This window comes from Brassica oleracea, chromosome C1, assembly GCF_000695525.1.
Source record: "Brassica oleracea var. oleracea cultivar TO1000 chromosome C1, BOL, whole genome shotgun sequence".
Classification (NCBI taxonomy): Eukaryota; Viridiplantae; Streptophyta; class Magnoliopsida; order Brassicales; family Brassicaceae; genus Brassica; species Brassica oleracea.
The window spans coordinates 39,889,718-39,900,372 of NC_027748.1; the positions used below are offsets into that span (position 1 = coordinate 39,889,718).

The 10,655-nt window shown below is 29.1% G+C and overlaps 1 protein-coding gene and 1 pseudogene across 1 annotated transcript in view; both read right to left on the reverse strand.

The window, feature by feature from the left end:
* The window catches only part of LOC106340060, a 12,401-nt gene extending 11,861 nt beyond the window's left edge, over nucleotides 1-540 (reverse strand). The window contains exons 1-2 of the mRNA XM_013778932.1: nucleotides 291-540; nucleotides 3-229 (exon numbers count right to left, since the gene is read on the reverse strand). Coding sequence (XP_013634386.1) covers nucleotides 3-229; nucleotides 291-540 — 477 coding nt within the window. The remainder of the gene's footprint in view (nucleotides 1-2; nucleotides 230-290) is intronic.
* Nucleotides 541-5,970: 5,430 nt separating this feature from the next.
* LOC106303634 lies at nucleotides 5,971-7,075 on the reverse strand (annotated as a pseudogene).
* Between the last annotated feature and the right edge of the window lie 3,580 nt (nucleotides 7,076-10,655).

Here is a 10,655-nt window from a genome sequence, read left to right on the forward strand (position 1 = left end):
ACTTCTGCAGAACATCTGTTCCAAACCTCATTAATTTTGAAAGAAACCTGAGAAACAAAGCGTTTGAGTTGATAAAATTGAAACATCAACTTATTAGTCTCGATGAAGCATTGTTTTCCAGCTTTTACGACCTTCAGACAACACTCCCTTGAAACAGGTTCATTCGTAAGAATCTCTTTAATAACATAGAGACCGCATTTTCCAATGGGTCTTTTCCAGCTCTTACTACCTTCAGACAACACTCTCTTGAAACAGGTTCATTCGTAAGAATCTCTTTAATACATAAAGACCACATTTCCCAATGGGTTCCATCTTGTCCATGCAGGTTTCGACATACATTTTGTATTTTGGTGGGAGGATCTCTAGCATATAAATATTGTAATCTTGCGAAGCCGGTGATATCACATCCAATGTATCAAACTCGCGACCTGGATTGACCAGTGGTTCAACGTCAACATCTTCTTGACCAGAACTTGAATACGCATATGATACTAAAGTGGTCATTATGAAAAATGCCATGAAAATTGTCTTAGTCTCCATTTTTTATAATTACTTTTTAACTTCTTTTTTTGAATTGTTTTGTTTTTTTCAACTACCATGATTTATAAGTGTATATATATAGTAGTCCGGTGGTTTTGAATGTTATTGATGATGTTTTGTATTAGTTAATAAAATAACATTCTTAGTTGTTTTACAAAACCATAATTTCTTTATTAATTTAGTTAGCTCTAAGAGTAACATTTTTAAATTGATTTCTATGTTTCAGGCATTGATTGTTAATTAAATACTCACTACGTTTGTCATTAAAGTTTTTGCATACAAATTAAGAAAATTAGTATCCTTATTAAATACTCCTATAATATTTTGTTTGAATTTATTAACTAATGAACTAAAAATAAGAGCAAAATGAAAATTATGTTTAAATATGTATGAAAATCGTATAAATACATTAAAAAAAACAAAATTACATTGAATATGAAACCTAGGAAGTAATATTTCACTTAAGTAAAAAATTGTAACTAATTGAAAGTTGGGTCTATGTTTCTTGAAATAATTTCAGGGTCTAAATATTGTGATGACTTCTCGAAACCAAAGAAGTGTTGAAGTATATATTCTTTTTTTTGCAAAGAATTGTAAAGAGCTATATCTAGTGAAGAAGAAAGATGACTCTTGATATATAACCTAAAATGTTGTTTGAGATAAATATCAAGAACATAGACAATCATGAATTTTTTTTCTCTTGGTTCGTTGATCCCTCTCAAGTGTATGTTTATCTGATTTCTTACTGGTTATAGTTGAATAAAAAATTTTGAATTGTTCACACATGATGCTCTTTTCATATAGAGTATTAGGCCATTAAGCATAAGCATATTGTCCCTTTGATCAAGCAATTGTCTCTCTGATCAGTCTCTTCATGAGAATCTATATTTTGATCATGTGAACACAAAGATGATTTCATTCTATATGTGGATTATTACAAAATAAGAGATGATATATACCTTGAAAAACCAAAGACGTTATATGTTTTGTGGAAAACATTGTAAAAGTGATATAAGTAATTAATTCACAAATCTCTATAACAAATTTTCATATTAGGTCATAGCTAGGATCATAAAAATGAGATTAACGTTTTTGTTTCATAAAGAATAAAAATTACATATTTTTTTCCTTATAGCGTTCTCTCACTATTTATTTGTTTTTATAAATTTACTTGATTTTCAAACAACATAATTTTTTCAAATTACAAAGGAAGAAATATACGATTTTGTTTAACAAGATTCATGTGCAATTGTGTTTTATATTTGATAAATTAAAAAACTATTCTAGACAAACACTAGTTAGAACAAACCAAGATATTACATTAGAGTTTTTTCTATACAATATTAGATTTAGGGAAACGAATAAGTAATGAATATTTGATTTGATTTATATAGTTAGAATATTATAACAAACCATTATTTCATAATATATCATATAATATAACAAAAGAATCAGTCAAAATAACTAAATCGCAAAATCATCAGATGACGAAGGACTTTCAACTTCTGCAGAACATCTGTTCCAAACCTCATTAATTTCTAAAGAAACTTGAGAAGCAAAGCGTTTGAGTTGATACAATCGAAACATCAACTTATTAATCTCCAAGTAGCATTCTTTTCCAGCTATTACTACCTTCAGACAACACTCTCTTGAAACAGGTTCATTTGTAAGAATCTCTTTAATAACATCATTGAAACCACATTTCCCAATGAGCTTCATCTTGTCCATGCAGGTTTCAAGATACATTTTGTATTTTGGTGGGAGGTTCTCGAGCATATAAATATTGTAATCTTGCGAAGCCGGTGATATCGCATCCAATGAATCAAACTCGCGACCCGGATGGACCAGTGGTTCATCGTCAACATCTTCTTGACCAGAACTTGGATACACATATGATACTAAAGTGGTCATTATGAAAAATACCATGAAAATTTTCTTAGTATCCATTCTTTATGATTAATTTTTAACTTCTTCTTTGAATTGTTTTGTTTTTTTGCAATTACCATGATTTATAAGTGTATATATATAGTAGTCAAGTTGTTTTGAATGTCATTGATGGTATTTTGTATTAATTAATGAAATAACATTTTTAGTTGTTTTGCAAAAACATAATTTCTTTATTAATTTAGTTAGCTCTAAGAGTAACATTTTTAAATTGATTTCTGTGTTTCAGGAATTGATTGTTAATTAAATACTCACTATTTTGTCATTAAAGTTTTTGCATACAAATTTTGAAAATTAGTAATTTTGGTTTTATCCTTATTAAATACTCCTATAATATTCTGTTTTTATTTATTAACTAATGAACTAAAAATAAGAGCAAATGAAAAGTATGTTTAAATATGTATGAAAATGTATAACAACATTTTTAATACAAATATTTAAAAAACAAAATTACAGTTAATATAAAACAAGGAAATTAATATTTTATTTAAGCAAAAAATTGTAACTAATAGAAACTTGGGTCTATTTTTCATGAAATAATTACATGGTCTAAATATAGTGATGACTTCGCAAAATCAAAAAAAAATTTATAGATGAAGTGTATATGATTTTTGCAAATAATTGTAAAGAGCTTTGTCCAGTCTTGTCTAATAAATCTTTATGATTAAGTACTACATAAATCTTTAACAAGCAAGCAAGAAGAAGAAGTAGAAACATGAACAAGTATGACTGCGAATATATAATTTGAAATGCCATTTAAGATATATACCAAGAGCATAGACAATCATGAAATCTTTTCTCTTGGTTCATTGATCCCTCTGAATTTATGTTTATCTGAGTTCTTACTGGTTAGCGTTGAATAAAAGCTTATGGATTGTTAAAACATGATGCTATTTTTCATATAGAGTATTAGGCCATTAAGAATAAGCATATTGTTCCGTTGATCCAGTTACTTCCCTCTGATCAGTCTCCTCATGAGAATCTATATTTTGATTGAAACGCCGTTTGAAATAAATATTAAGAACATAGACAATCATGAAATCATTTTTCTTGGTTCGTTGATCCCTTTAAGTTTATGTTTATCTGAGTTCTTACTGGTAATAGTTGAATAAAATCTTCTTAATTAATGTTGAAACATGATGCTCTTTTTCAGTTAGAGTATTAGGCCATTAAGAATAAGCATATTGTCCCTTTGATCAAGTAACTTCCTTTTGTTCAGTCTCCTCATGAGAATCTATATTTTGATCATATGAACACAAAGATGTTTTCATTCTATATGTGGATTATTATAAAAGAAAATATGATATATACCTTGAAAAAACAAAGAAATTATATGTTTTGTGGGAAACATTGTAAAAGAGTTTTAGATCATTAATTCACCAATCGGTATTACGTCCTAGCTAGGATCATAAAAAATAAGATTAACGTTTTTATTTCACTAAAAATTTAAGTTACATATTATTATTTTTCTATATCGTTCTCTCGCTATTTATTAGTTTTTATAAATTTACTTGATTTTCAAATAACATAATTTATTCGAGTTACAAATAAAAATATATATGATTTTGTGTAACAAGATTCACGTGCAATTTTGTTTTATATTTGATAAACTGAAACACTATGCTAAAAAAACACTAGTTAGAACAACCCAATATATCACATTAGAGTCTTTATACCACATTAGAGTTAGGAAAACAAATAAGCCGATAAAAGCTTGATTTTATTTATATAGTTAGAATAGTATAACAAACCATTATTTCATAATACATCATATAATATAACAAAAGATTCAATCAAGATATCTAAATCGCATCATATAAGATGATGAAAGACTTTAAACTTCAGCATAACCTTTGTTCCAAACCTCATTAGTTTTGAAGGAAACTTGAGAAGCAAAGCGTTTGAGTTGATACAATCGAAACGTCAACTTATTAATCTTCATGTAGCATTTTTTTTCAGCTCTTACTACCTTCAGACAACACTCTCTTGAACACGCTCATTCGTAAGAATCGCTTTAAGAACATCATCATTATATTTCCCAATATCTCTGAGCCATCTTGTCCATCCAGGTTTCAAGATACGTTTTATATTTTGTGAGATGTTCTCTGGCATATAAATAGTGTAATCTTACGAAGCCGGAGATATTGCATCCAATGTATCAAACTCGCAACTGGGATTGACCAGTGGTTCGTTGTCAACATCTTCTTGACCCAAACTTGGATATGCATATGATACTAAAGTGGTGACTATGAAAAATTCCATGAAAATTGTCTTAGTCTCCATTACGTATGATCACTTTATAACTTCTTCTTTGAATTGTTTTTAATGATATTCCCAGTGATCTATAAGGGTGTATGTATAGCAATTGGCTGGTTTTGAATGTTGTTGCTGTTGATTGTATTAATTGATAAAAATATTGTTTTCTAGATGTTTTGAAACAACAAAGTTCCTTATTACTTCAGTTAGCTCTAAGAGTAACACCTTACTTAGAGCATCTCCAACTCATTGTCATTTTTACCTCTATAATAGTTTTTAGAGGTTAAATTGCTCCAACACACCTCTATTTCTTTTTCTATAATAGCGATCTCTATTTTTCATCTATTTATATAGGAAGAAATAGCATTCATCTATTTTTTTACTTTATATTTAGAGATTTCTATTTTAGAGGAATACATTGGAGTATATTTCACCTCTATTATAGAGTTCTTCTATTTTAGAGGTAGAAATAGCAAAATACATAGGAGTATATCTGACCTCTATTATAAAGTTCTTATATTTTAGAGGTGGAAATAACAAAATACATTGGAGATGATCTTAGTTGTTTCAAGCATTTAATGTTAATTAAATAATATTCATTGAGTTTCATAATAAATATGGTTTAAGGTTTTTGGGAAAATAAAGTGTTTGATACTTCATCTATTTTACAAAAATAATATTTCTGAATTATTTATACATATTAAGAAATCAAATTAATTTTTGCATAAATGCATCCTTTTGTGAAAATGTATATTGTCAATAAAGTTAAATCAATAGTAACTCAATAAACTCAATTAATATTGTTGAAAGTTACAATTTACTATTATTAAATAATCAAAAATTCATAGAATAACACAAAAATTATATCTCTGTGAAATAATTTTTTTCTAAAACTTTATCTTTGTGGACTGTAAGGAGTATAATATTTTGTTTAATTTAGTTAATTAATAAACTTAAAAATAAATTATAATTGAATAATGCTTTTGAATTGTTGAAACATGTGCTCTTTTTCATATCGAGTTTTAGGCCACTAAACATTGTTAACCGTTACTAAAGTAAATAGATCTTACTAGAGGAAGTAAAAAGAACTAGATTCTTTAGAGAAAGATCAAAACTGAAGTTTGCAACATTAAGTCATCTATATACACACACATATAAACATAAAGTAACAAGAGACTCCATGTAGGATGACGAAGAGATGAGAATGGTTGATTCTGATCCAGCAGAAGCTTATTGTACTCTTTCTAATAGGTGAAGGTTGCTTATGTTGGATTCCATCTTGTTGTATGTGAGGTTTGCGATGGCTCTATCAATGGAGTTCGTTTCTGATTCAATCTCTCCTTTTCTACTCAACCTGCAATCAAGTAACTGTCACTCTGATCAGTCTCATCATTTTATGTGTGACATGATGTATCCCTGGTATTATCACCATAATCATATCAGGATGCTTTCAAATGAAACTCTTCATAATGGTTTCTGACTGAATCCAACTTCGCTAGTGAGTTTCTTGCAAGCTGGTAGAACTTATCCCGGAAACACTTTGGTGTCGCGTCAGCTAACTAGAAAGAAAAAACACAAACGCTTTTTCAGTTTCTCTAAAGACACAATCTAAGTTTAAATGAGATGTAATAGGGCGAAACTCACCTTTACTCAAGCTCTTTGCAAATTATGTAACCCGAGTTCTACAGTTCATCCACATACTGCGAATCTAACTGTTCTCTGCAGACAGAACTAATATTGTAAATGGAGCCTCTTCCTATTAACCACAAAAAAAGAGGAATCTCAAGCTTTAACGTTCATAATCTCTAAAAGTAACAGAAAACCATCACAGATCAGCTCCATGATGTTAAAAAATCAACTTTTTCGACCAATCTCTTACCTTCAAAGGCATGTCATGACAATAGAACATGGGAATTCACTGCCACCATACATAGATGAAGAACCGACACTGTTATTGCTGCTGGAAGCACGATGCACATATTCATCGTTCCCTGGAACATCCTCTTAAATGGAACTTCTTCAGTAAAACTAGAAAAAAAAAACAGAGAGAGAGAAGACATAAGCCTATGCAAACTACAGATGATAAAGTTGCTTATTTAATGATTAAGATGAAAAAAGAAAGAAAGAAAGAGGCTTTACAAGAATATAACATCCATCAGTTCAATTCCTCGAAATCGTCAAGTGAAGAAGCACTATAGAAAGCATTTGATCTCTCAGACTCTTCTACTTCTTCTTCTTCTTCACTCGTTCTCATACCCATCTGGCCATTAAAACCATCGTAACAGAAACATTTATTTGTAGCTTCAGGGGAGTTCATGTTCCATCCACCCCACATACCATTAGATGTTTATGTTTATATGAGTTCATACTGGTTATAGTTGTATAGAGCTTCTGAATTGTTGAAACACAAAGGCTCTTTTTCATATAATGAGAGTTACCTTCTTTTTTTCCTTTCATATATAGTTATCTCAGTTAAAATTTCTTTGTTTTACTAGGTTGTCAAACAACATAATTTGTTCGAGTTACAAAAAAAAAAATGTACGATTTTGTTTAACAAGATTCATGTGCAATTATGTTTGACCGCATTAGAGTTAAGAAGAACGAATTGGCTGATGAAAATTTGATTTGATTTTATATAGATATAATAGTATAACAAACCATTATTTTATAATACATCATATAATATGATAAAGGTTCAATCAAGATAACCCAATTCTTCAAAGGCGTAGAACATCCATCTCTATTGAACTCAGCCAAATCACAACTCAAAAACAGAACTATTTTCAGAGTAAAATAGTAGCAGAATTAGAAACCGAAATCTGATTCATGAATCAAAAAACTTCTTAATGAAATGAGAGGAATAATCTTTTTTTTTTGGTCAAAAGAGAGGAAGAATCTATGAAACTAGAGAAAGGAAAAAAAAATCAGAAATGGAGGATACAGAGAAGACAAGACGTCGTCTTGAGTTTTTATTTTTATTTTTTCCAAATAATAAAAATTTTAAGATATATTAAAAATATATTGTATAGATACTCTATAGATTTTATTTTTATTTTTTTAACTGTTACATTAAATATAAAATAAATTAAGAATTGAGAAATATTAAGATTGGACAATTTGGTAAATTTTTATATAAATCTGTGTATTTTTCCAAAAACTTTTTTCTCCAAATTTTCCCTTGTGTAAATCATATATATTTACAAAATAAAATAATTTACATATAAATTGAAGTGGTCCGTTGGTTATATACGTGCCCATAATCTATCTAACCCATGTTCAGCCCTCTAAAATATCAATTTCGATATCCACGGATATTAGAAGCAAGACCGTCAGCTAATATAGCCATAAATGAACCGAACCGGTCCATTTTGGGCCGGATCGGGTCCGGGTAAACAGTTCCGATTAAAAGTCCCAGCCCTGATCAAGGTGAAGCCTTAGTATTCTCTTAACGCAAAGGGTAACACATGTCTTAATGGGCCGCGTCCCAAGCCTTAAAATGATTAATACAGTAGCACCGTCTCTCTCATAACGCATTGAGAATTCTATTTCAACGAGCTTCTTCCCTCTGGGAATCGGGGAACAAAGAAGAGATGTTCAAGAACACGTTTCAGTCTGGGTTACCAAAAATAATACGCTTTGTTTATAGGGCTACATGAATCTTAATTGTACTGTATATTCTTGTTCGGGAACCAAGTGTCTTTTTTTTGCGGGTTAAGCTTGGTTATCTTTGTGGATATATAATTTGTAACTCCGTTGGAGATAAGTAACAAGAACATAAACAATCATGAAATCTTTTTCTCTTGGGAACATTGATCTTTCTAAGTTTATGTTTATCTGAGTTCATGCTAGTTATAGTGAATAAATACATGTGTTTGATTCCTTCGGGAAGTGAAGAAGCACAATATGATATCCTAGACTCTTCTTCTTTGTCTTCTTTGTTACTCGTCCTGATACCCAACAAACCTTATCCATTGAAACCATCTTAATCAAAACATGTCTCTGCATTTTCAAGGGAGTTCATCTTCTGTTCACTCCACTTTTCTTTGGTACTTATCCCTTTCATATGATGGCGTCAAAATAGTGATCATCTCATCTAAGATGACCTGAAAATACAAAGAGATTATATGTTTTGTGGAAAAACATTGTAAAAGAGCTTACATAATTAATTCACAAATCGTTATCAAGAATTTTCAAACTAGATCCTAGCTAGGATCATAAAAATGAGATCAGCTTTTGTTTTGAAGAAAAATGAGAGTTACCTATTGGTTTTTTTCCTATATCGTTCTCTCACATTTTATTTGTTCTTATAAATCTACTTGATTCTCAAACAACATAATTTATTCGAGGAACAAAGAAAGAAATATACGATTTTGTTTAACAAGATTCATGTACAATTAGATTTTATATTTGATAAACTCAAAACTATGCTAAACAAACACTTTATAGGATAACCCATGATTAAAATTAGGATGATGAAACTTTGATTTCAATTTATATAGATAAAATAGTATAACAAACCATTATTTCAAAATACATCATACAATATAACAAATGTTCAATCAAGATAACTCATTCGTTTCATCATGAGATGATGAAGGACTTTCAACTTCAGCAGAACATCTATTCCAAACCTTGATGATTTTGAAAGAAACTTGATAGGCAAAGCGTTTGAGTTGATACAATCGAAACATAAACTTTCTAATCTCCATGTAGCATTCTTTTCCAGCTTTTACTACCTTTTGGCAACATTCTCTGGAAATGGGTTTATTCGTAAGAATCTCTTTAAGAACATCTACATTACATTTCACAGTACCACTAGGCCCCATATTTTTCCCGCAAGTTTCGAGATACGTTATGTATTTTGATGGGAGGTTCTCTAGCATATAATTATTGTAATCTTGTGAAACCGGAGATATCGCATCTAATGTATCAAACTCGCGACCGGGATTGACCAGTGGTTCATCGTCAGTATCTTCTTGGCCCAAATTTGGATACGCAGATGATACCAAAGTGGTGATAAAGAAAAATGCCGTGAAAATTGTCTTAGTCTCCATTCTGTATGATTACTTTTTAACTTCTTCTCTGAATTGTTTTGTTTTTTTTTTCTATTACCATGATTTATAAGTGTATCTATATATAGCAATCAAGTGGTTTTGAATGTTATTGATTTGTATTAATTAAAAAAAACATTTTTAGTTGTTTTGCAACAACATAATTTCTTTATCAATTTAGTTAGCTCTAAGAGTAACATTTTTAAATTGATTTCTATGTTTCAGGCATTGATTGTTAATTAAATAATCAGTATGTTTCATGTGTGTTTAAATTTTTTGCATACAAATTAAGAAAATTAGTAATTTTTGGTTTTATTCTTACAAAATAGTATATTTTGTTTGAATTTATTGACTAATGAACCAAAAATGAGAGCAAATTAAAAATTCCTTTTAAATATGTATGAAAATGTATAACGACATTTATAATGAAAACAATTTTTTTTTTAAATTACATTTAATATGAAACATAGGGAGTAATATTTCACTAAATTAAAAAAATCGGAAAACTGTTTTTTTAGAGCAAAAAAATAGTAACTATGTCATTTTAGACTAATCTATATTTTGTATCATATTTTCCTATAATACCCTTTAATATTTATGAAAATAATTTTAATAAATAGTTTTACAAACAAAAAAAATTTGTAAAAATAGTAACATTTGTTAAAATACCTATATGAACTTAATGGTATATTTTCCAGTTATAAAAAAGTTAAAATTATAAATTTCAGATTATGTTCTAAAAAAAGTAGAAATGACATTCTACGAAGTAGAAAACGAAATCTACTTTTTTCATTGAATCTACAATGTTTAGAATACGTGATCTACGTAAATAGGAGTATTCTACAAATATGTAGAATACACATT